This window comes from Sebastes fasciatus, chromosome 18 (assembly GCF_043250625.1).
Source record: "Sebastes fasciatus isolate fSebFas1 chromosome 18, fSebFas1.pri, whole genome shotgun sequence".
In the NCBI taxonomy this organism is placed as follows: domain Eukaryota; kingdom Metazoa; phylum Chordata; class Actinopteri; order Perciformes; family Sebastidae; genus Sebastes; species Sebastes fasciatus.
Window position 1 is genome coordinate 664,730 of NC_133812.1, and position 27,543 is coordinate 692,272.

General features: G+C 43.4%; 2 protein-coding genes across 2 annotated transcripts in view; one reads left to right on the forward strand and one right to left on the reverse strand.

Moving 5' to 3' along the window:
* The window catches only part of mdn1 (midasin AAA ATPase 1), a 112,505-nt gene extending 104,309 nt beyond the window's left edge, over positions 1–8,196 (reverse strand). The window contains 9 exon segments of the mRNA XM_074615445.1: positions 335–449; positions 1,734–1,837; positions 1,966–2,097; positions 2,673–2,882; positions 2,960–3,152; positions 3,354–3,461; positions 6,185–6,409; positions 7,371–7,597; positions 7,866–8,196. Coding sequence (XP_074471546.1) covers positions 335–449; positions 1,734–1,837; positions 1,966–2,097; positions 2,673–2,882; positions 2,960–3,152; positions 3,354–3,461; positions 6,185–6,409; positions 7,371–7,597; positions 7,866–7,961 — 1,410 coding nt within the window. The 5' untranslated portion in view covers positions 7,962–8,196.
* A 252-nt stretch (positions 8,197–8,448) lies between these two features.
* Positions 8,449–27,269, forward strand: casp8ap2 (caspase 8 associated protein 2). The gene is made up of 10 exons (XM_074615446.1): positions 8,449–8,831; positions 11,019–11,092; positions 12,270–12,344; positions 12,504–12,604; positions 13,591–13,665; positions 15,568–15,683; positions 17,227–19,838; positions 22,562–25,220; positions 26,040–26,139; positions 26,224–27,269. The coding sequence occupies exons 2-10, from the start codon at positions 11,059–11,061 to the stop codon at positions 26,284–26,286; spliced, it is 5,835 nt and encodes a 1,944-aa protein (XP_074471547.1). The 5' UTR covers positions 8,449–8,831; positions 11,019–11,058; the 3' UTR covers positions 26,287–27,269.
* The last annotated feature ends 274 nt before the right edge of the window (positions 27,270–27,543 follow it).

Genomic DNA, 27,543 nt, shown 5'->3' on the forward strand with positions numbered 1-27,543 from the left:
GACTGTAACAGTGAATAAAGACCTACCTGTCTTTACAGGAACAGTGTTGCTCCTTGATTTCCTTGTCCTGTCTCACATCACCAGGGGATGGTGGTTCACTTTAACACTGATCTGTTGGCTTTAGCTTCTATCTTTATCTTTTTAACCTGTTATCGCTGCTCAATCAGTTTGACATCCTGATATAGATCCTTGAAAAGCATAGTGTAGACCCTTCTGTCTGCTTCTCTCTGAAATACCTTTTTTGTTTTTCCAAAAATGAACTAGATATTTATGCAGGGACTATATAGATGTTAGACTAGAAGTGTGTGGGGGCTTTAAAGCCAACAACAGTCACCTTCTTCAGCTCTTCTCGTGTCATGTTGCCCATCTGCAGCTTGGTCCAGTACTTGTCCAGCAGCGCTGCATGAGAGTTCTGTGGTTTATGCCAACTGCCACCACTATAGTACATCCTGCAATACACAAGCATACTTATGTCATATCATGCCCACTTTATGCAGTTAATGGCCAGGTATATGGAGGGATCAACATAGGCTGAACTTTCTGTAATTCTTATATTTCACTGATCACACAACTACTTCCATCACTGGTTGTGTGTACAGCTGCGTCCATCGTCCCCAAATATAGGACTCATTGGGCGTCATACCTAGTCCTAAACCTATGAGTGTCGCAAGTTGGATACACCAAACTTTCTTAGATCAGAGGAGAGAAACAAGTGCAACATAAATAAATGACAGCAAAACGCAGCAAAGACTCACGCTGAGCTGAAATGAAGCCAAACTCCCGGGTACGTCACCACATGGCAATGCATCTCACAACCGAGACATCTCTAAGCCTCTAGTACACTGGAACTGATATTGATTCTTTTAGATGCTGCTGTCCCCCCGTCCACAGCAAACGCTGCTTTGCTCTCGTGCTGGTACTCCTGTCTGTTCTCCAGACTCTGTCTACTGTAGGTAATACACTGACTATGGAGAAGTAGCTCATACACCCCCACTGAGAAACACCCCAACTATCCCTTTAAGAGAGTCAAGGACTGGACAGCTTTATGCAATGGATGAATTTAGACTGTCTCAAGTCTGACTAGTAGTTTGATCTAAGCCTTTTAGTCTGTCTTTGTGAAATGTGGACACAGCCAGGACGAGACTATGACAGCAGGCTTTTAACCCGCCTCTATTATGCGGGCGGCTGTGGCTCAGAGGGTAGAGCAGGTTGTCCACCAATCGGAAGGTCGGTGGTTTGATCCCCGGCTGCTCCGGGTCACATGTCGCCGTGTCCTTGAGCAAGACACTTAACCCCAAATTGCTCCCGAAGGCATAGCCATCGGTGTGTGAATGAGTATTTAGATTAGATCCTGATGGGCAAAGTTGTCACCTTAGCAGCCTCTGCCATCAGTGTATGAATGGGTGAATACTGACATGTAGTGTAAAGCGCTTTGAGTGGTCGGAAGACTAGAAAAGCGCTATATAAGTCCAAGTCCATTTACCATATTAGAACAGGTACGTTCAGGATCACTTTTACTTTAAGACTGGGTCAGACAAGTCGTTGTACAACCTAGATTGTTTGAAGCTTACTGAGACCTTAACAATACAGAAAGATGAGAGAGGCCGACCGTAGGCTGTCCCGTGGTTTCTATCAGTGGGACTTTGTTTGAACTGTGAGACACATCCAAATAGAGAAAGATAATCAGGTTGATCACCACAAGCTGCTGTTCCATGATGTAATGACATCCTTACCTTCTTGTTGCAAAGAACTGAAATCCGGGAACAACATCGATGCAATCCTCCCGTCCTGGAATCATCAGCTTTTTGTTCTCCATCAAAGGCAGCAGCACAGATATCTAACAAAAGAACAGTTCCCTCCAGTTGTGGGTTGTTGCAACGATATATTCACAACACACTGCTCTAACATTAAGCTGGTATTCAGAGAATGTGTTGGTGCAAGCCCAGTTCTACAGATTTAACTCACCACATCCAGAGGTGCGTGGTCAATGTCTTCCAGGAGGATCCACTGGCCTTTAGACACTGCCTGGGTCAGCGTTCCTGGCTGCCACACAAACTTCCCTGGTATATCAGTACAACGGTACATCCCCAGCAGCATCTGGGAGACAAACAAAACACATTGACAGATGTTCAGCCTTCCAGTTAACCTCCACTGAATGTTAAAGGGGCACTGCTGTCATTCAGTATCTGAACTTCCTTGAAGTTCAAACAAGGGACAAGAAAAAAAGGTCAAAATCAGAGCAGCAGAGGCCGAGGTACCCCGACTGCTAGGCTGCATTCACCAAAAAATAATGACAGTCCTCCCATTCACTTCAATGTGGGTGGTGTGTTTAACCTGCAGCAGCTGGGATCGCAAGATCACACAGTTGCCTGCGGCGAGAAAGCAACCGGACGTCACGCTGCCCCACTGTCCAACCCAGAGCTGTCCCACTCAGAGCTGTCCAACCCAGAGCTGTCCCACCCAGAGCTGTCCAACCCAGAGCTGTCCCACTCAGAGCTGTCCCACTCAGAGCTGTCCGACTCAGAGCTGTCCCACCCAGCGCTGTCCCACCCAGAGCTGTCCCACTCAGAGCTGTCCGACCCAGAGCTGTCCCACCCAGAGATGCTTTCTGTTCAAAATGTTCCGTTCCATAATGTTCAGTCTAAGTGCAGATTGATTCCATGCAGTCTCACCTTGCTGTCAGTTTGATCCCCAAGCTGGACCTTCAGAATCTCTGTAGCTTTTGTATGTCCTGTGACTGCAGCCATGAACTCAACCAGAGCAGTTTTCCCACTTCCAATAGGACCTTCAAGCAGCACGGGCTTCTGGGAAGCCACAGCCAACGCCAGTCTTCTCAGATTACGGCAGGTGGAGTCCACCAGCACCAGATCTTTCTGGTTCCTCTGCAGATTAAGATGAACATTAGGACCAAAAAGATCAACCGCACACTATTTTATGTGACAAGCCAAAGAGTACATACCTGTTCAGCCTGCCTTGGAACTATCCTCGGTAGGACGACACCACAGACTGCCACGACATTCTGGGACAGGTCCTCCGATACCACCTGGCCCCTGGTGAACTTATTAGCTTTCTCCAGGCGCCACATCACAGTGCCCTGATTGGCTAACACCAGGGCTTTCTCTACCTCCAGCTGCTGAGTTTCTTCCAAAGCTCTAAAGAAGCGTAGGACACTGACATGATGCTAACATTTTGAGTGCAGTACTTTAACTTGAGTATTTTTAGATTGTTTTATAAGCACTTTTCCCAGGACACGTCTTCCACCACTGACTGAAACTAAAGATTTTCCATAATACTCTGCCCTACATACTGGATGACAATACATGATAGAGGAAGGAAAAACTAAAAGTACGTACTTAATTTTCATGTGCAGGATCTCATCACTCGTCAGCACCTTTCTCAGAAAGATGGTCTTCTGATTATCAGTCATATGAGAGACCAGCGCTAAACAATGGGCCGTGTACCTGTTGGAGACAGTGAGGAAACACAGTACGTTCCATTTGTTGGGTGAACAAGCAGGAAGCAAAATAATGCAAACATAGAAAGGCAATACAACAGCATTACCATAGTAACAGCTAAATGTAAACACCGAGACAGATACGGGGGAAACAACAGAGGGTCTCCACTAGAACCCACGTCATCCACAGGTTTCTGAAGGGATGTTGATGTACTGCTCATTACCATCTTGACATTTAGTAGAGACAGAAAATCAGAAAACAAGTCTGCATGTCAGTGAAGCAAACATCTAAAATGTTCCACATCATCCATGTGAGCTTCAGCATTGAGCCATGGTTGGACTGAACACACCTGTATTGGTGTGTTCAGTCCAACCATGGCTCAATGCTGAATGCTGAATGGATACACATGGACGTACTGAGGAGAGATGCTGGACAGTGCTGGCTTTCCGATAGTTGTATTATCACTCTTTCCATCCACCACTATTGGTTTTGTGTTATCAGTCCTACTTGTATTAGCTATTACAGCTGCTAGACTGCTATTGTGGCTGCTTCTCTATCTCTCTCTCTCTATCTATCTCTCTCTCTCTCTCTCTCACTCTCTCTCTATCTATCTGTCCCCCCAGCCGGTCTCGACAGATGGCCGCCCGCCCTGCGCCCGGTTCTGCTCCAGGTTTCTTCCCAGTAATCGGGGAGTTTTTCCTGGCCACAGTGCGCTTGGTGGATCCTGTTGGGTCTCTAAACTATGGTGTACGGTCATAGACCTGCTCTATATATAAAGCGTCTTGAGATAACTTCTGTTGTGATTTGACGCTATACAAAAATAAATTGATTTGATTTGATTTGATTTGACTCTGGATACCAGAACTGTTGTTAGAAACAGCTGGTTGGATTTCTAAACGTACCACATGGCTGTCAGATTGTTTTTAATGAATACTTTCAGCTTGTCAGCTAGCTATACTACTACAGCAACGCATTGTGCTTCAAACACCGAACACGTACACCGGCACACCAAGCAAGTCAAAAGTAGCATTACTAGTGGCTCGTAGACGCTCTTTAACATCCTTTACTTTGTTCAATTATTACCCTAGGCACTCTTCAAGTTAGCTTAACGCTTCTTTTGCTGCATTCACACAGTCGGCAACATGGGAACAATGAGAAACCCTCCAATCAACCTGGCTGTGTCGTGTACACGCATTATTAGGACTTAATAACACCACAGAATAGTCTAAATCAACTCTTTTTATTGTCTCACATATACAGTATATAGCTGCTATTAAAAAGGGAAAGCAGGTACAAATACAGTGCACAACTTAAAGCTGCAGTAGGCAGTATATTTTTGGCATCATTGGGAAAAAATCCCATAATAACCTTTCAGCATATTGTAATTCAAGTGTTCTGAGAGAAAACTAGACTTCTAGTCCTCCTCATGGCTCTGTTTTCAGGCTTTAGAACATCTAGCCCGTGACGGGAGACTTTGACCAATCACAGGTCATTTCATTGAGAGCGCGTTCCTATTGGCTGTGCTCCGGTCATGTGACCAGAACTTGGCATTTCTTCAAGCCATCTCTACCTGATCTCAACATGGCTGCTGCGTCACAAACTTTCTCATTTTACAGCTAAACAGTACACTACAAGATGATTCTGAGAACATCGGAGGAGAGAAATAGGCATTAACGTAACAGAATATTGATTCATATTTCATCAGCGCTGCCTAGTTTGACCGTTTGGTTGGAGTTGGTGAGTGATTGACAGCCGGCTCTCATAGACAGAACCTGGACAGCAGACCTCAGATCAGCTCTGACTGCTTGTTTTCCTCTGTCTGTGAAATCTTGCAGATGCCGTTAGGAGCACCGGAGGACACACAGGGACGTGATTTCTTTTCGGGTTACCTGTTTCATGTTCTACTGTCAAAGTATAGCGACCGTTTTATAAAAATATAACTTTTTTTTAAATCATATTTGCTCCAATCTCGCCTACTTCAGCTTTAAGATAGAAAGTCTATAGCTCTGTTTTAGTTAGCTGAATTGACTAAATTAAAGTTAAGGTTAATTCATTTGATTTAGATGTGAAGTGGAATAAATCGTAGCAGTCAGATATTCCTGGTCTCTCCAGCTGTGAGCTACAGCAAGGAGGCTGATGTGAACTGTGTTTTCTACTCGGCTGTTTGTATTTACAGTTAGAGACTTCTTCAGTCCCAACAGTGATACCTGGGCTTTGGGTATCGGCAGAGTACTACTGAGTACTGATGTTGTTGTCTGCTCTGTTGACCTGTTTTTATTCTGCCTATGTCTGTAAAGCACTTTGGTCAACTCATGTTGTTTTAAATGTGCTACAGAAATAAATTTGACTTGACTACCAAAAAATGAGAACATTATTTTGACATTAATAAAAGTACACATAATGTTCTGGAAGGCCTTTTTTCAAGCAAGTTTCTGCAAGCTGACTTTCAAAACTTAATGATATGAAGAAATAAATGGAAGACAAACAATCCAAACAAGGACAGCATGATTATGGAAGGCGGTCAGCAGTAATGTTACGGTTGTGAATGGTCTTATTAGAAATAAACCCAGCTGCTTTGCTTTAAACATTACTGAACTGACCTATAACCACAAAGACATCAAGAATACTCTTTCTGGATTTCCACCAATGAAAGCAGCCGTGATTAGGGATTTGTTCCCCCACATGGCCCATGAAGCCTCTATAGGTGTACAGAGGAAGCAGGTACGTACCCTCGAACCATGACATCGCTGGTAAGCAGCTGGGACACACAGGGACTCCAGTCCCAGAGCATTCGAAACTTTGCACAATCACTCTGGAGGAACCGTAGGGTGGCACCCATGAGGTCACGCAGCTTCATCCTTCTGGGACCATACTGGACAGCTGATGACTCTTCACTGGTGAAGAAGAGTCTCTGAAACACTGGGGGGGCATCGTTGAAGTACCTCGCAGCAAACCTTATGGAGAGAAGGACAGAGTTAGTCAGGGTGGATGCAGCCCGTAGACATGCTAGCTGCCTATAGGTTCTGCATCAGTGTGTGTGTTTGAGTGCCTGAGGATACTAGGACCCATACTAGGAACTCAAATTCAGGATATTTCAGCCTCTTCAACAACTTACACCATTCTTTTTTTCTACAAAGTCCTGAAAGATTTGCTGCATTTTTTGTTCATTCATACCCCACGCTCCATGTTGTAGGGTGCTTGGAAGACTCATGGAGTACAATAGTAACTACCCTACTGGAGCTTTGTATACATGAGGTGACTATATGGCTCAGATTACTACTGGGAAAGGGAGCCCAGACCCTCAGGGCCCCGAGAGCCAGTTTCACTGGGTTTGGTTTGTACCACAAAATAATGATATCAACTGAACAGACAAGAAGCCGTGGATCATCAGCTAGAGGAGTAGTTCAACATTTCTAGAAATACAATTGTTTTCTTTCTGAGAGTTAGATGAGGAGACGGATATCAAGCTCATGTCCGTGTGTCCAGTACAGAGCTGGAGTCAGAGGATGGTTAGCCTAGCTTAGCATAAAGACTGGAAGCAGGGGGAAACAGCTAGCCTGGCTCTGCTCATGAACATGTGCTATCTCATTGGTTTAGTTCACACATACACAAACAGAAATGTAAAAACAACATGTTGTAGTTATAGGGGGAGTTACATGCTGGCCAGGGGAGCACAGCTTTTGATTTTGTTCTGATTTTATTTCCCAAATGTTGAACTATACCTTTAAACTTGACGCTCTGTGCTGAAAACTAGTTGTAATACCTTCCTGGTTTCAAAATATATTGTGCTAATGAATCAGTTTACTTGAAAGCAATAAGATACATGGTGGTGGAAGGTGTCAACGGGGGCCCTTTTTTGCCCAAGGGCCCAACTGAGTAAATCCAGCCATGTGTCCTGTGTCCAAGTCCACTTACGCCTGTGCATCAGGACTGATGCCGAGGAGTTTGCTGAGGGCCACACACAGGCGCTCGTGGAGGTCATGGTTGATCCTGCCACCAGCTTTGACCCTCTCTGCGTTGCGCTCCAACAGGTCTAGAATCAGCGGTCGAAGGTGTCGAGCGATCAGCAAAGTAGAATCCTTCTCCAGCAGCAGCTGAGCCACACACTCCAGGATACACTGCCTGTCCTGCTGGCTCCAGATCTGAGGAGACATCAAATGGAAATATGGACTGGTTGACATAAAAGCCAAACATTAAACAATATTTCTTCAAAATATTGACATCCTAGTGATTAACAAGGCAGCAGAATATTGGTAACACTCAAATGCTGTCCTTTTTAAAGTGAGTAGTGCCATGTGAAGGGAAGGTTACTTCATGCTGCACAGAGGAGACGTTTAGAGTCAGTGTGAAGATCAGACACTCTAAACACACTATTTGAGTCCATACAAGCCAGGAATGAACGGGTCTTACCTGTTTGGACAGATATTGGCTCAGTTCGTTGTGACTTTTGTCAACATGTCTGCATATGGTGCCCAGTGATGATAGGCTCAATTCTAAATTTTCCATCGTAACATGTGTCGCCTCTGGAGGGTCGATCTAGGGAGAAAACGAGCCTAACCTGAGGTCTACGAACACGTCTCCTGATTCACTGATATTAAAGCAAACTAAGAGGTTCATCACGCGCTCTTCTGTATCACAACACACATGTACGCTCCCGTCACTAGTGCTACAGTCCTGTCCACATGTGAGTGAAGCGCAAGTCCTTCCGGGTCGAGATGGATTGGCCCCTGTCGTGTCTAGAAGGTAGCCCCCAAATTGCGAAAACTTGCAATGCCTTACCAAAAACTGTCGCTGCCCGATGACCTGTCCTAACCTTAACCATCCGAGGTCAACGCCTAACCTTAACCGTTCGGGATTAATGCCTAACCTTTACTATTCGAGTTTAACGCAAATGCCTAAACCTACCTATCTCGCGAGAGTTTCGCAATTTGTGCCCTACCTTTTGCTCTAGACACGACCGGATTCGCTCCATGGCGTCGCGCTGTGATGACGCGCAGGGCAGCGACGCGAGCACAGTGCAACCGCAACTCCTCTCTCCGCGGGTGGAACAAGTTTCGCTCGAGCGACCCGCCGTACCTGCTGCTAGCTAATGCTATCTAATGCTTCCCGGTATGTCGGTCGGCTGTGGGAGGATGTGAGGACCGGGAGAGGACCGCGAGTCTCCGTGTTATCGCTCTCCTTCAGGGGTTTACTCCTGTTTTAAGAATTGTTCTGTTTTTTAAACCGAGGAGCTGCGAGAGAACACCAACACCCCCACAGACCCACAGACCGCTGACAGACCGACCGCGGGAAATGTCGTTACTTCCTGTTCAATGAAGTGTTGGCGCGACATTCCAGTTGTAAACAACAGGAGAACACACAACAACACGCAAACAAGTAAGTGAACCAATGCACAGTTAGCTTACTGTAATCTATGACATGTATTAATGTCTGGCCGGTACATAGGATTCATATGAGCATCTGTGAGTACTTTGTCCGGAATTCCCTCCAGTCCTCCAGTCCTGGTTCCTAGTCGAGATCATACACAGGTAGCGTTAGCAGTGAAGTTGAACATGCAGCCAGCGTAGCTTTACCTGACCCCAGCTCTTTATTAACAACAACCACATCTACAGTAATGTAATCAAATACCCTTCATTCTGTCCTTTGCGTTTCCTGATTCAAGTTTACATTTCAGGAGAGCTCTCAGGACGACAGTCGCCATAGTCTGAGCTCCCAGGGTCAAAGATCAGATCAAGGCCAGGGGAAGAAAGTTCAGCATAAAGTCATATTCAGCTAGAAGGTTAACATCCAGATGAAAGTCCACATACTAGCTCTTACTTTCTCTCTGCCCGGCTCTGTCTGCTCTTTGCTGTCGTCTTTGTTTTGGACAGTAGTGAACAAAAGAGGTGCAGCTAGACCACCGCTAACAGCACACTGACTATCCTCCTAATAGTAGCACCTAAAGTATGTTAACCTCATACTTTTACTACACTGATAATTGTATATTATCTGTAGTGGGCAATATGGAGAAGTCCTCAATCACTGTATACATACTTTTATATTGCATTATAAATCTAAATTGTGATATCATAGTTGGAAAATCAATTGAGAAAATGATTAGTGATAGAACCACAAAACAGAAATGTATATTTTTGACAAATTCATCAACTTAAATACCATCTCACGGTTGTAATTTATGTGAAATTCATATAAAAATTGCCATAAAGCAGTCATTGATTTGCAATACTGCCTACAGTTACCTAATACAACCAAAGATAATAAACAGATGGCTGGAAAAATCTCTGACAATTGACACATTTCTATCCCATCAAAGTATACTTTGTGTCTGTAATAAGGTAAAATATCTTGTATATTTTATTACTGAAGACATGACAGATGATGATGATATTTATAGGCAATGCATGTATGCACAAGCAAACATTCTCTCACGGAAGTTTAGTATGTGTTGGGATAGAGTGAAGAAGTCTCTGTTCAGAGCACCACTGTCTACAGCCCATTTGTGGTTAAACTATAAAAAAGCGAGCTTACAGACTTCAAGTCAAGTATCAAGCATCAAGTATAATGATGCAATGAGAATATTACTAAAAAGACCGAGATGTTGCAGTGCAGGTGAAATGTTAGTGTCTGCAGGCATAAATACTTTTCAAACTGTCTTAAGAAATCTCATGTACAAATTTATATGCCGACTTAATGACTCTGAGAATGACATAATCTTGCGGTTCTCTAACATAAGATTTATCACTACATGGTACCAATCACAGCTGTGGAGGCATTGGTACAGTTCTTTATATGTAAGGCATTAATATATGTATATACATATATATATATATTTGTAATCTCTTTTAATCATGAATTTTTATTGTTCTTCTTGTATTTTAATGTATTATTTGCAATGTCTGTTTTTTTATCTGGACCTTGAGTCTGCAATAAAGTTTGAATTGAAATATATATTGTCATATTGATGCCCAACCCTTATTATCTATGATGTGGACTGTAATAGGGAAGTTTAACTAGTCTGTTTTCCAGTGATTTAGTATTGCACTTCTATTAAAGCTAGGGTTGGTAATGCTGAGAAATTGCAAGAGTACGCTAGATTTTAAAAATGATCCAACCTATAAACCAGCCCAGTGGTGCCAACTCTTCTCCAATGAAAGCAGCTAGCAGCACTAGCTCCAAAAGTCCCTAAATCTAGAGAGAAAGACACCAAGTCTGCAAAACTGACAGCCCGTCCCTTCACAGCTGTCAAGCTAGAAGCTTGTGGAAGACCCCAGTAACGTGCAATGAGTGCACGGTCAGAGTGCACGCAGGCAGGCCGAAAGAAATGATTGGACAAGCTTATTACAGTCCTGTGACAGCCACAGATACCTGATTCTTTTCTTTTTCGTTAGAGCATTTTATTCATTGAATATAAGTGGAGTGCCCCTTTATTATTTGTATATTAATATGAATTAATGAAATGTGTTCCTGTTTAATTGTGGTCTCGCCTCTGCTTTCAATGTCTGTGTTATGTGTGTTCTGGCTGATATTGGTAATAAGTGGTAATAACTATTGATTTTCCTTCAGGAACCCTTTAAGGAACTGAGCCGCAGATATATTTGGAAGAATGGAGAACATTGACACCAATGATGCTTCTGGTCGTAAGTTTAGCAAATTACATTTACACATGCACAGTTACATTTAGATTTATTTAGTGGTATTTGTGTATCATGAGAAATTGTGGTTTGTAATAGGCTTTCCGCGGTAGTCGTGTTACTGGTGTTACACGTTGTCCGGCCATACAACGATTAGGCTACATTAGTCTATTTGCCCACCGCCCCCCAACGTTGTTTTTTTTTTTTTTTAGAGAAATAAAGCCCATTTAGTTTATTATCGCATATCAGTGCCGTGTTATCAATACATAGCTGGACGACAGACGCTACAAACTGAAAGTGAGAGTCTCAGAACAGAGTAGCAGTAGTCAGATTTCACATACTTATCACTGGACGAGAGAGACGGTGACAGACAAGACGTTGGCGGAGGATTTGGTGTCAAAGCGAAGAGCAAAAGCGCCTATTCATTCCGCCTATTTTGGATTTAAAACCAATGCTATAAAGGAACCATAACGTTATTGAGACAATCGATGCGATCCTGCCGTGCGGCCCCGCAGCGAAAGCTCGACTGGTGAGGCCTGACAGCTGCCCAACGTTAAAGACCAAAGTAAGCGCTCTACAGATATTGAGCGTCATCTTTTCCTGTAAAATGTCCGGTGCAATCGGTAACACCGGTGTTGTAACAAGTTTATTAACCGATGGGAAAATGTCCTCACCGTGGCATCCCTTGTTTGTAATAAGGCTATTTTAGTATATAATATATAGGCTAGTGTAGACGTCTCCACCGATGGCCCCAGAAGGGATTTCACTCCAATTCTCAGTCACAAAATGATTGCATATATGAAACTAAAATTCAGCTTAAAAACAATCAAATTGTGAAATATGTGAAGATGCTTGCCAAAAATATACTTAATTTCTACAGATGAAATCGTTCAATGTTTTTAATATATTGAGTGGAGAATTTTTGTTTCCCAGTAAATATAGACACATGTTTTGTACCCAAAATAACATAATTCCTGCAATTTTATTTTAGTGTCTTAATTCTAAGGGTGAAATTAATGCACCAGATAGTAACTTTAAAAATGTAGCATTGGGGAATTAATGTGGGAGTGATTTTGGACACAGCCTAATTTTGTGTTTAAGACTTGTGTTTAAAAAAGGGTTGATTATAGCTGTACATCACTGATGACATACATCTATAATACATGTATAATACATTCTACAGTCCTCTTACCTGATGTCAATGATGATTCTGTGGATATCTATGATGGCCTGGATATCAGCTTTAGCAGCAATGCAGGTAAAAGTCCTTTTTTAAAGTTTCACTTCAGTCTGCTATGGCACAATGTTATTACTACAAATAATATTATTGTATTCTAATGATGGGAAAACCGATTCCTTTGTCCAACATTGAGGCTTTATATCTTTATGTCTCTACGTCTTATTTTGTTTATTACAGAGAAGTCATCCCCGAAGGCTTCTCGGCTGAAAGAATCAATGGATCTTTATGAAGAAATTGTGGCAGAGGAACAGCAGAGCAGAGAGTCGTCATACTCTGAGGTGATTTGCCGTGTGCACCATGCCGCACTTTCTCTCTGTTGATGTGTTATAACAGGCCTTTCATACTGAAGGGGAGGCTTGAGATACACCTGTTTTTTGCCTGGCTCTGCAGCTTTGTTCCCAACTTGGATTTTTGCCATGGTATAAATAGGCGAAAATGAGTTAATAATTTCAAAACTATTTTTTATGTACGTCGCTCCCCTCCCCCCCGGATTGCCACCAAAATCTAATGGATTGTTCATTGTGCCACCCCTCACCCCTCCAAAAAATGTCATTCAAATCCATCGTGGACTTTTGGAGTAATCCTCCAAACAGACAAACCAACAAACCAACGCCAGTGAAAACATGACCTCCTTCCTAGGCCTTCGGCCTTGGTGGAGGTAAATATATGGTATATCCTGTGTGAAATGAAGATTAAAGCTAGGGGTCAGTAGTGTTCTTCAAAAACATTTTTTGTCATATTTGTTGACGTTCTCATTACAACCCGACAGCAATCAATCAATCAATCAAATGCTCTGACAATAAAACAGAAAGAAATGTGGTGTCTGTGGCTGTTGCAGGACTGTTATCTACCTACCTGCCACACTCTGCCCGTGCACTCATCGTGCGTCACCGGAGTTTTCCACAAGCTGCTAGCTTGACAGCTGTGAATACTAACAATGGCCATGTTCGCTGTTTACGTTCATTATGATATGTTTAGGTTTCTAATGATAATTTGATCATGATCATTAGGGTTGGTGGGGGCATGTTGTTCCAGGTACCGCTAAGATCCAGGATGTCCAGACTGAGTAATAGATCCATCGGTTTGAAGGCTCATTAGAGCCCAAACAGCTGCACAGTGGTTTATAATGCTATCTGGAGGGATTTTACTACTCTGGAATGTTCTGAATCGTTTTATCTTTAATGCTCTGATGGAGGCTTTGCAGAAATCACCATTCTCTGAGAGGCAGAGATCTCACAATCCTTTTCCTTTTGTTTGTTTGCAGTTGAAGTCCAGATTCCAAGCAGCGCAAAACCAAATTAAAGAGTTGCGCAGGAGAGTAGAGCAGATGGAGACGCAGGTTTGTTGTGTTTTCCTCATTGTTCAGCTGTTTGACAATGTTGTGCAGTATTGCTTTAAGTGTAACTAAACCTGGACCCCTGGAAATTTAAAAAACGCCTCTAAAAGTATCAACATTGGCAGTGGGTGTTTAAGGGCGTTTTCATATTAGGTACGCTTGATCCGTACAGTGCCCGAGTACGATTGCCCCCCTCTGCTCAGCTTTCACATTATTAAAGTTGTTCCATACTAGAGTACACAGGAACCGTGCCCGAGTACGGAACGGAGCGTTCACACTAATCAAACGAGCTGGACTTTGGGGACAAGTGTACTCGGATCTGGGCCCGGGTCCCTGATGTTAAAGCACCCTAAGACAGGCCCAGTCGGGTCTATAGAGTGTTCCAGGGATGATGTATCTCTGTAGCCCAACCCGGAAGTTAGAAACGCACGAGTTCTCTCAACAAAAAGCCAATGGGATTGTTCCATTGGGTTTTGGATTATTACAGAAAATCAGCTCTGTGGCGAACACACGTTTATGATTGCAAGATTATCTTCTCTAATGAACACCACTTTATGATTTTTGAATGCAATCGCCAGGACCAAAAAGCTAACGTGAAAAATATTAAAAGCCAAAGATTCTCTTTATTTTGGACTGATATTCCATCTCAGTAGTTGTTTACAAACTTTCATATCCCATGATGGTTTTAAATGTATTTTGTGGAGAATCATTGTCCTCTGCTGTAGAGAGATTTGTGCTTGGTTGGCAGACATGTTGACCAGCCACAAGCCTCCAAAACAGCCCCTCCCCATCTTCCCACCTAAACAGTACAGTACTAAACTGTTCATACGGGCTATTTTAATGTAGATAAGTTTGAATATGTTGTTTATGAGTCAAAATGGGTTTTCAAATGCATCCATTCAGGTTGGTGTTAGGGATGTTCATAATTAACCGTTTAACCGTTAACCGACATTAAGCATTTTAACCGATTAACGCTATCAGTTAAAGCGGTTAAAAGAAATGTTAATAATTCATTAAAAAGCTGAGCGTCTCAGAGGAGCGGCTCATCTCTTTAAGGAGAAAAGCTGGTCCACCTTAACAGTCCACCTTAAGAGGCGGAACCGGAGTTGCAGGATACAGGAAGTCGGCTCTGGTCTCTGGCTCTCTTGAGCGGAGCGGAGGAGTTGTAGTTTCATAGCATTTATTCACCGACAAATAAACTGTACACACACTGCTACACCTACGATCACAGCTAGAACACCACCAACAACCTCACACTCACCACCAACACACACACACACACACACACACATTTCTGTTGGAAACTCGCTAAAGTTACTCAGACTACATGTGGCGGTGGCGAGCACGAAGCCTCCGGCAATGTTAGAGCTGCTAACGTAGCACAAATACACACACTGTTTGTTGAACGTTAGCTAAAGTTATGCCGGGCAGACACACAGCTGACAACCTGCTAAACTAAACTAAATGTGCGGTGGAGACTTTTACTGGGAAAGTGGCTGCATGTGCGCGACACTACACGCAGCATCGTAGCTGCTAAGTTAACGCTCCCGGACGGTGAACTGGAGACTCCCGTCAACCAATATCTGTTGTGCTCCTGCAGCTGGTACGAGGCACTAATCTTGTCAGTTAACGGTTAATAATCGGTTAACGAGGGCCGGTTATCGGTTAAGAAAATGTTTCAAAATGAGCATCCCTAGTTGGTTTTTTTTCCTTTGTGTTCGTGGAAGGCCAAAACTGAATCTAAAAGTTCTGTTTGAGATAATGGTATGATGTACCTGCTTGAACTGATCCTGGAATAGGCTGATGAGGACAGCTGGGTAACGGTTGTCAGGATCCACCCCCACTAAAGATTCAACAGCACTGACATGTTTGGTTGTCTCTGTCTCTCTCTCTTTTTTAAAACAGAATACAGGGTTGAACACGGAGAACTGCCGTCTCAAAAAGAACATCTGTGCACTTTTACAAACGGCTAGACAGGAGGTGACACGAAAAGATGCTGAGATTCAGAGGTTGAACCAACAGTAAGTGTTTTTTTAAATGAACTGGTAGACTCACAAGTAGGTCTGGGTACTCGATACCTTTTTAAGGCATCAACCCAAGTAACCCAGCACCAAGTAGTATCTAAACTTCCCCAGTCAAACGATACCTGCAATCGATCCTTTTTGTGCCCAGATTTAGAACAAAAGACTATTTGTATGGTTTTGCTCGCAACCAATGAAAGCGCTTTTCGATTTAATGCAATGTGTGATTAGCCCACTTCTGCAGCAGCTACAACCCATGCATCCGGGATTGCCTGCCTCATACGGCTCTGAACACAGATGTCTGAGCTGGCGGCTAGCAGCTAACAGCGCTAACAGCGTGAACAGCGCTAACAACTGCAACGGTGCTGGAAGGGCTAACAGTTTTAACCTGGGGGGTAACCGGAGGGTGGGTGTTACACTTCAGGACATCTCTGACTACATACAGACACAAAGTCAAACAGTTAACTCTGTCAATTTAGAGATTTAGAGAAGTAAAATTCCATAGAAGTATATCAGGGCTCTAAACTAACCGTCTCGAAATACAACCTAAGCCATCCCGAAATGAATGCGGACCGTCCCAAATTTAAAATCTTTGTTATTCTACCCTGCTAGCTGCGTCTCAAAGTTAGAGGAGCTGCTGGACAAGATGCTCTTGTGATGGGGAGAGGAGCAGCAGAATGTGATAGAGAGCTCTCGTAGCAGCCTTATTACCCATAGGGGACGAGGAGTAAGTAAGTAAATAAGTGGTTAACATCAGTAACAGGATTTGAGCTGTTGCAGAGTTTTGAGTCCTCGTTAACGTAACATTATCGTCAGCTCACGACTGGTTAGCGAGAGGTAACTGTAACGTTAGCGTTAACATTAATTCTAGCAAGCTTACCTCGTTGACTTGGGAATAATTCACCATTGCCGCTGCGGCTGTCGTGAGGTCAGAGGCTGGCGGTCCGCTATGTGCTGTGTGTGTGTGTGTGTGTGTGTGTGTGTGTGTGTGTGTGTCAGTGTGGGACGGATCAGACATTGACAGTGTGTGTGCTTCTTGTTTAATAATAACGCTGCGCTACACAAAACGTGCAGTCATTTTCATCGCTGTCATTCTAATGTAACGGGTATTTTTCTTTTAACTCACGTCACAAATTCGTCACAAAATTCATTTTAATCCTCCCCGATCATATTTTTTTCAGCCCTGGGACGACGGGACGTCCTTAAACTCGAGCCCTGAGTGTATGATTACATTTTTCCCATGGTGTAGTGTTAAAAAAGTTTTTAAAAATTGCAATAAATCTTAATATCGAATTGTAGAATCGTAATACTTAAAAATCACAATATATATTGAATCCGCAGCCAAGTATCAGGATAGTATCGAATCAGGACATAAGCATATCGTCCCAGCCCTACTAATCAGATAATCTAACAATTCACAAAGAAAAGTAGGAATTGTTAGATTATGTAGGCAGGTACATTAGGATAAGTAGCTTGTTATTTTGTATGCTATCTGCACTGATTGTATTTGTGATGATCAATGGTAAACCTTTGTTTTCCCCAGGTCAGACAAAGGTCACCATCATCACCAGTCTCACATTAATAACCTGCGGGATCAAAAATCCTCCAGTTGGCGCTCCGTGACTAGGCCGCCTCCTCCACCACCCTCCAGTCTTCTGCCACCTCCTCCACCACCCTCCAGTCTTCTTCTGCCTCCTCCTCCACCCTTCAATCTTCTGCCGCCTCCTCCTCCACCCTCCAGTCTTCTGCCACCTCCTCCACCACCATCCAGTCTTCTGCCGCCTCCTCCTCCACCCTCCAGTCTTCTGCCGCCTCCTCCACCACCCTTCAGTCTTCTGCCGCCGCCTCCTCCACCCTCCAGTCTTCTGCCGCCTCCTCCACCACCCTCCAGTCTTCTGCCGCCTCCTCCTCCACCCTCAAGTCCTCTGCCGCCTCCTCCATCATCCAGTCCTCCTCCCCCTCTTCCACCTGCACCAGCTTGTCCTCCCAGGGAGGATCATCTTCCAAGCAATCCTCCTCAACCCTCCAGGAAAGAAAGTAATCAGCCCAGTGGATCCAGCAGAAAATTCAGCAGCAGTTCATCAACCCAACATAGTGAGTCAGGCAAACACAAGTCCAAGCACAGAGAGGAAAAATGTCCAGGTCAAAAACAACAACAACTATCTGAATCAACAGATAGGAGACATAGAAGTGGTTCAGATCCCAATAAGGACTGTCCTGCCACTGACAAAAACAGGTCTCACAAAGCAGACAAAGACACAGGACGAAGACATGACTCCAGATCATGTAAAAGCAGGAACAGATCAGACAGGTCTAAAAGCCCTCCACCAGAGAGTGCAGTTTCCTCTGATGACAAGAAAGGGAGAAGTCGAGAACGGAGACAAGATGCAGCCAAAATGTGCACATCAGACACCGAACACAGTGCAGCTCACAGCTCTAAAGAGGGCTACAATCGAGATCATAGAAAAATCAAGACTAGTGACGGACATGTCAGAAGTTCAGACTCAAAGGACCAGAAAAAGTCCTCTTCAAATCAACGCGCTGAGCGCTGCAGCAGTGAGTTCTCCAAAGAGAGGGGAGGGGATAGACTGTCAAAGGATTGTCAAAGGAAGGAGGATAGACGACGTGAAGATAAAATCAGCAGAAAGCATAAGAGGAGCACTCTATCAGAGACGAGCAGAGAACGTGAGAAACAGAGATCAAAAGAAGAAGATAAAGTGGATGTCAGGAGTAAGGAAAGACAAGAAAAGACAAATGAGGCCTTAAAAACATCATCCCAAGAACCAAATATCACTGAGAAAAGCTCTATGGAAGAAAATAGTCCCAACAGGAAACTTTGTTTTATGGAAACATTGAATCTAACCCTTTCACCAATTAAGAAGCCAGTGTTAGCCGTCAGTGTCAGACAGGGTGACCTCTCACCGGTGGACAACGTCGTTGAAGACGGATCAGATGATGAGAGTTCACAGCCTAACATTGAGGACATGTGTGTGATTGATGAAGTAGACAGCAGTGAATTAGAAGATGTTGCTGTACAATCTTCAGATACCCCCAAAACTCCAAGTTCAGAAAAGACGCATAAGAGGTGTGATGATGCGAAACAGGTCAATGAAAAGGACAAAAACCGGAGTGATACTCCTGCAGCTGACAAGCAACTTGAAGACAATTCAGTCCAAACTACCTCATCTTATAGCCAGCACCCAGATACTACAGAGAATCAGATGACTGTGCATCTGACACCAACATCACCACAGATCAGTTCTCTAGGAGCAACAGATATTTCAAGAAATCATGAGGAGAAGCTGGCCTCAGACAGCCAGCTAGATGATTGTGTACCTCTGGAGGCGACAGATGGTGACACTGACACGTCTGGAAGCATTTATAACCAACACACAGGCAATTCTTCTCAAAAAGTAAATCCTGGAAACAGTACTGATCAATCTGTTGCTGTTACAGACCCTGTTGTGCTTTATCCGAGTGTAGAACTGAAGTGTACAACTGCAGTACAGAAAAGCCCCCCTGTTGACGCAGTCAAAGAAGATGCAGCTGTTTCACTCTCAAGGAAAAATCCTGTAGCTGAAGATGTTCCTGACAAGGCCGACTGCCAAAGGAAGCAAATTTCCCCCACTGTTCTACCTCAGGAATGTCCGCAAGGACCACGTCCTTCTGCTTCCATTTCCATTCACAAGAAGCAAGATGGTCCAAAAGATGCAGATACTGTATCCAGTACAATAAGCCTCGAATCACTTCCACAAGAAGGGCTAAGTCTACCTGAGGCTATTTATGTTTTAACACAGCCAAATGAAGGCAGCAATGACAGCAGTAGCATCGCAACTGAGCCAAGCTCTTCCACCGGCTGTATCGCCGTGTCCAAAGTCAGCAGTACGACAGAAGAGACGGCACTGCCTGAGAAGTACAGCGACCTCACTTTCACCCCAAAGAAGAACTTCACTCCTGGAAAGAGCCATGTAAATAACATTGAGCCTTCCAGTTCTGTTCCATTACTCCATGATGAGGACTCCATGATGCACACACTGAACAATCTGAGGAGAATCCCCGATGCCATAAGCCCTCTGAGGAGCCCGATACGGATAACCAAGAGAAGTCACCTCCATGTTCACGGCAAGCCAGGTCATGTCAAGAGCCTTCAAAAAGGTAAAGAAAATAACACACATACATCCAGTAGATTAGTCATGTTTTAGGCCTGTCATCTTGTGGTCACAACTTAATAGTTATTTCTTCGGCAAACAAATTGTGTTTTTATTGTGTTCTTATTTCTTTTTAAGATGGTCATCCTTCGATAATGGATGAATTCAATCATTATCTTGACAGATCCAACCTCAGAACTAAATGATCTTATTTACTCAAGATAGCAAATGGAGGTCTTATATTAAACGGGAACTCCACCGATTCTACACATCAGAAGAACTACTGTATTAAGCCTTTTGTATCTCCAGAGGGAGCCTGATAAATGTCAACAAGTGATGTCACTTGAGTCAGCGTGGGTCGGGTCTGAAGACTACAAGCTTGAAAAGTAAAAAATGTGGAGTAAAAGAGGTGATCTTACCAGACCTATGTAGGTCCCTGAGGCTACAGGCTACATTAGCTGCTACTAGCAGAACACAACTAAGACTCCAACCAAACTGTCAGCCGTTGAGTAGTTGCATTGTGGTTAATGTAGGTATCAGGTTTTGACATGTCATGTGTCATGTCATGACATTGACATGTTTTCACAGGATGCTCCTTTCTCTAAAGGCTGAGAACAACTGATGTCAGATGAAACTGACTTCGATAGACCAGGACTGGTTCCAAGATAATGGCATATTTAAGTTCTGATCACATGAAAACAATTTGACATAATGGCCTAATAAATGTAGGGGACCACAGCCATGATGGTTTATAACAATGTCTTCATCAGAACTACAAGTATGCCGCCAAACTATCAAAGCCCATAGACCAGACCGTCAACACGTCATCACCAAGGCCACGTCTCCTTTTGGGGGATAGAAAACAGAAGATCCCGTAGATGTCAAAGCAATTTGACATGTGTTTGGCTTGTAATTTTCACAAGTTCATATGCATTTATCCGTTGTTGAACAAACATTTGTTCTATGATAATGATTGATTTATGACCTGATATTCATTATCTGGACATCTACAACGCTAGATTTAATTGAATCACCAGGTATCGTTAGGCTTAGTGTAGGGCTGCAGTTATCAATTATATTAGTAATCAAGTATTCTACCAAGCATGTTTCATTCTCCCAAATGAGGACCTTAGCGATGACATGATGCTGGTCTGGTGTATTGCATTCATCAGAGAAAATATAATATTGAGATGTTTTCTGGTAATTATGAAGTTCGTATCCCAACCTGATAATAACATGATCTATATCTACGATGAGCAGTTCCAAACACAAATATCTCCCCTAAAGTGACCCGACACTAGTGGTGTAACGCAGTGTGTCCCAATATTTTTTCTGGGGACCCATTTTTAAAAAATGACAAACCATTATGACCCAATTCACAATAGGCATACCTGACCATTTTTACTGCCATTTCCACATCACCTTATATTATCTTGAATATATAAACCAGCCATTTCAAAGAGATATATAGGTTTGATAAGTCATAACTTCATTTTATACACATTATTGAATACGTGCAATTTAGGCGGAAACTAACAGAACGTACGCTAGCCTTTCATACTAGATTCAATGTTCTAAGAAGGCTAAAATGATCAGAACAATGCGAACATTCGGGCTCCCTTGTGTGGCTCAAAGCTGTACTGCAGATATAAATGTGGAATAAAAGACTGGAAAATAATCTGCAAAATTATTTGGTGACCCAAATAAAATCTCAGGCCCACCAATAAAGTTTAACTGCCTATATATAATAGTTATCAGCTGATATTCGGTAAAAATATGTGATCAGGAAATTGGTATTAAAGATGACCTATTATGCTTTTGTGCTTTTTCCTTTTCCTTTAGTGTATTATATAGTTTTTGTGCATGTAAAAGGTCTGCAAAGTTACAAGGCCCAAACAGGAGCTCAAACAAAGTAAAGAGTTTGTGGAACATTAATGCATGTGAACATGTTCTAGTAGAAACCCCAAATACAAGTATGAACCTGAAAATAAGCATAATGGGTCCTCTTTAATGCTTTCTAGTCGCTGACCCCTGATAATGCCACATTGTGAAGGATAACACTTAGAACCTTTGACGGTTTACACTGATTTCGGGGTGGTTGAAATTATTTTTCAGGACAACTGTGAAGCTTTGCTTAACCAGCTGCTGTAACAAAACAACAAAACCAATCTGCATTAGCCGCCTGTTGATGTGCAGAAGAAACTGTGTAGAATAATAATGAATAAAAACGACACGGTTAATGTACACATTAGCACGAGGGGTTCTGTGGATATTTTACAACCTGTCTGATGCTGGCTGCATAAAATGTAAGCAGCAGATGTGCCAGATGTGCATTGTGGCTTGGCAGCATGCAACATCTCTCCAGTTAGAGACTGCAGCGGGGTGCGCTGCGCTGGCTTATCATGTGCACAAATTCATCAAAACATGGGAAAAATTTGATTAAATTGAGGGAACAATTTTGATCTTATGCGCACAAATTAGTAAATTGTGGCCTCAATATATATATTTTTCCTCTCTATGGCCAACCCCGGGCTCCGCAGACCAAGGAGATAATAAATGCAAATAACATGAGGTACTGCCGTCAAAGCTGTGTCTTCTCAAATGGCAGTAACACTTTAATCATGATAACTAACAAGATACTTTACAAGATAGGGACATCGTACTAATGAGGTATTTCAATCCTAATTATGAGATGCTAAATGTCTGCATAACCTTTTCTCTCCGGTGCAGATTTCTCCAGCACAGCTGTTGATGTCAACACAAAGATGTTGGATGTAAACAAGGAAAACAAATATCCGGGTTCTCCTGGAAACCATGACACACTAAACGTGGTGGATAAAGTGTCGGACCTGCCTTCAAGTCTCTCTGACACTGAACTGGAGGATGGGGAAATTATAAGTGAAAGTGATGAAATGGCTGCAGGTTCTCCTGCTCCTGCTACCAAGAGGGCGAAGTTAGCACAACCGGTCAAACACAAACCAAGTCCTAAGTCTTTGTTAAAGAAGCAATCTGAAGGAAGGTGTGTTGCATCAAAAGAAACAGCAGGTGTATCAACACGAAGTCCAAAGAGTCGTTTTAAAACGGTTTGTCCTGCAGCAACCAAAGCTTCTTTTTCCACCATAGAGGAAGTGATGGAGACATTCAAGATGGTTCGCGCTGAGATCCGAAAAAAGTACATGAAGCTTCATAAAACTTTTCCCAAGAAAAGCTTCTATGGTGTGATGGACAATTTCCAGGAGTCTTTCTTAGAATTTGTGGATGGTGCTCATTTTGGTCAAATATGCAGTCAGGCAGGGGAGCTGAAATCCAAGCTGAAGAAACTGATTGCATCGGTGTTTAGCAAAGTATCAAATAATGGTATTGTGAAACGCATCTTTGAACAGCAAGCAGTCGACCTGAAGCAAAGGTTGTGGGACTTTGTAGATGTCCAAGTTGACTACTTGTTCAAGGACATTTACACAACACTGAATAGCCTTTGCAAACCAGCAAGAAGTCAGGCTGAAAACAAAAGGCCCAGTGGAAATGAGAAAGTATCTAGACAGCCTCCTGCAAAGAAGCCACCGTGTCAACAAATGGAAGTACAGTCGGCTCCGACCAGCATGAATCGAATCAGGCCTTGTGCTGTGGCGCCTTACAAAACGGGCCTGGGAAGCAGAGGCAAAGATATCCGAATCACACATGCGGAAAAAGACAGGAATGTTGACCCGCATCCACAAACTGTAGCCGTCTTCCTTCCTCCAAAAAATGTTCCTTCAACTCCAGAGAAAAGTAACATGTCCTCTTTGGTTGTCTCTCAAAATGTCTCTTTGCTTGACAAAACTGACTTTGAGCTTCTCACGGAACAGCAAGCCTCCAGTTTAACATTCAATCTGGTGAGAGACACTCAAATGGGAGAAATCTTCAAGTGTCTCCTGCAAGGATCCGACTTGCTAGAAAGCAGCGGCATCACTGGAGACAGCACAGCGTGGTCCCTCGGTACACCGAGGAAGGATGGAGAGAGACTTATCAGCATCACCACTCCAACTAAATTTGACTCTCCGTCTAAGCTGCTGTCCCCGACCAAATTTGATACTCCCTCAAAACTTATTGCGACGTGGTCTAGCATTTCGCCTCGCAAGATGACTTCTCAGCAGTCCAAACATCAGATCCACTTAAATCCGGCTTTATTTGATGAAAGTTGCTTGTTAGAAGTGCCATCAGAGAATAGAGCAGTGCTGCAGTCTACACAGAGGTCGTACTCCATTCTAGCTGAAGACCTAGCGGTCTCCCTCACCATTCCATCACCTCTCAAGTCCGACAGCCACCTCAGCTTCCTACAGCCATCGAGCATGCACCTCATGTCCACTCCAGACAGCGTCATCAGCGCTCACATAAGTGAGGACGCTCTGCTGGAAGAGGAAGACGCATCGGAGCAGGACATTCACCTGGCCCTCGACACCGACAACTCCAGCTGTGGCTCCAGCAGCAGCAGCGAAGTACTCGCCACACCTTTCGTGTTCAAGCCTGACCTGCCCATGCAGGCGCTAGTGATGGAAAGGTCCAACGATCATTTCATCGTGAAGATTCGTAAGGCGGCCACATGCGCAGATATCACGCTCACTGATGATGACAGCTTAAGTCGCACACTAACGGAAGAAGACCAGCAACATAGAGAAGATGACTTGGAAACTAAAGACGGTCAAGCGTGGGACAAATCGCAGAATTCAAATGCTGCTGGGATCTGTCAGGCTGCCACCGATGCAGATATCCATCTCTCTCAACATGAGAACGTAACACTAACAAAAGATTCATTCCACAAAAAAGGTTGTTTTTCTGAGGATTCACAGAAACTGTCAGACTCTGTGAAAAATCAGCCTAAAACTTCTCCAAACAACAATCTGCACAACGGTGCTCAAAGCTCTGATCCTGCCTTTGGACAGATCAATCACGAGATCACAGTCACTGCTGATGAGAACGCAAGTCAAACATGCCACGGAGGAGAAGACGTGATGGCTCAACAGGAAAGGATCGGTTGCTCTGTGTCACATAACAGTCCACTTCACCCCGCTGAAACCTCTGAAACGGATCAAAGGAGCCAAGTGTTGTTCTCACATGTTTCAGACTCTGAGAGAGATGAAGTGGTGCTGTCAGAGACAAGTGTCCCCATTGCAGAGGACATAAGCAGCACATCAGAGAAAGGCCGAAGGGGTTGTGACAAAGGTAGAAAACGGAGGAAGCACCAAGAGAAATCAAAAGCCAAGCGGTTCAGAGAGGAGGAAGAGGAGAGCACAGAAGAGATGAAGAAAGACGATAGTGAATCCAGATCCTCCCCAACATCTCTGTCCCCCAACAGCCTCCATGCCAAGAATGTCATCAGGAAGAAGGGCGAGGTGGTGATGGCATGGACCAGGTCAGTACTTGGTTCTGTACTGTATTGATTCTCTTCTGTATTGATTCTCTTCGCAAAACCCTGTGGCGCAATGAAAGTGAGGGCCGTTGCGCGCCGGCTGAGGTGGGATCCCGGCCCAACGCGGTCGGGCGAACCACTGTAAAGTAGTATCTGTGCTGTTGTATCGTAGCCGTTTTGAGAGTATGAATACGAGTACATGAGTACGAGTACATGAGTATGAGTACATGAGCACAGTATCGGACCTGATACTTGTATCGGTGCATCCCTATTGTGTCTAATTAGTTTAATCTGTACACAAACAGAAATGTAAACATGACAATGTGTGGCACAAGCACAATGGTCCCAACTGTCTCTGTGATGAGACCTGAAGAAGCTGCACACAGTCACTGCACCCAGCTGAAAATTCACAAATGATCATTTTACCATTGTGTTTGTGTACGGATTAAACAAAGTACATCCAACGTGTTAATTAGTGTAGTGTATTTCTAAACTTTGGACAGGACCAGGCTAGCTGTTTCCCCCTGCCTCCAGTCTTTGTGCTAAGCTAGGCTAATGCCCCCTTGGTTCCCAACCTCCCAGCTTCCTGTAAACTCAGACTAGTCGTAAAATCTTTTTAAGTTTCACTGTGACCTCCTATAGTTTATTCCAAAATGACCCTGATGTGGTCGCACATTACACGTTTATTATAAATCTTTTAGAACCGTCTTTGATTATCTTTCACATTTCACCGTAACAAGTGTGGGCGGTTACATGCAAAGACATGATTGTCATGTGAAAAACAAGGATTAGTGCTCATCACCTGTGTTCTGCTTCTCCCAGAGATGAAGATCGAGCTATTCTGATGGACCTGAAGACAAAAGGAGCTTCACGAGAGACTTTCTCTGCCTTGTCAGAGAAACTTAATAAGCCATCAGGACAGGTGAGTTCATCTCTTTTAGTTGTGTTGTAGTTCTGTGATATGACCGATGTGATGACTGTTAACTGTTTCTGTTTCTTCTATCAGATTGCTCACAGATTCTACCAGCTCATGAAGCTATTTAAGAAGCAGGAGAAGATGGACTCTTGATCCCTCTGACCGTGTTATTGCAGTGGTTCTTGTATTTCCACACCCACACACTGTGGCACCAACACAGGCGTGTTCATGTGACAAGCTGCTGGAAGAAGTCATCACAGGATGGATCCCCACATAGACTGGAGCCCTGCATAGTCCCACCAATAAATATGTGAGCAGCCGTTTGTTTTTTAAAGGAGTCATAAATCCAGTCTCTGTCCGTGAAGGTATTCTGTTGGATATTGAACTGGACCCGTTCGTACTGTCCGAAAAGAATCCAAACAAGTGGGAAAAATAAGGACCTTTCCTCAGCACAACTGACGAGATGGATTGATGTGAACGGTTATCAGTGTTATTGTTTTTGATGCACTTTTTGGTGTGGATATGATGTCTGGTGCAGTCACTCCTTCAGTATCAGGTGTGGATGTGATGTCTGGTGCAGTCACTCCTTCAGTATCAGGTGTGGATGTGATGTCTGGTCCTCACAGTGCAGCATCTGGAGTATGCTTTCCTTTCTCTGCCTGTGCAGATAGAATAGTCTCCTCAAGCTCATCTTTTGTCTAGTCCTAAACTTATGTTTGTCTCGATACAGTTGGGAAAACTGCCTTCGGACTATGATACTTTCATACTAGGTTCCAGAGCAAGTATGCTCAAAGGATCCGAAATCAAGTGACATTTTTAGTTCCTAAAAAGTAATGGTTGCCCTCGGAAACACCTTGAAGCATCAGCCATCAGTAGACCTGGATCTGTGGGAGTGATAGATAGAATGATTGATAGAATTCTGTATGTGATATCTAGCATCTTATTTTAATGGATGTACTTGTATGGGGGGGAGGGGGGTGCTTGAAATATTTGAAGGTTGTTAAAATGTTTACATGTCCAATTCATGTACACCACAGTACATGTATCTCTGTTAATACAAATGATTCATCCATATCACAGAATGGAATGCAATACTGTGTGTAGTTCTTTACTGAAAATAAAGTTTTATTTATTTATGTTGGTGTCTGTTTCTATTCCTTGTTTTATAAGCATATTAAAGGAGGCATATCATGAAAAACTCACTCTGTCAGTGTACGTCCATCTGGGTATCTGGAGTGCCTATAAATACCACAAATATAATATAATGTAAAATATATAATACCACAAACTGAAATATGACAACCTTGTCAGTTTATTGTGTGCTGTCTAGATCAGAAAATGTGATTCAACCAGCCAATCAGATATGGCTCCCCTTTCTATGTCACATGCAGGCTCATTAGAATATACCGC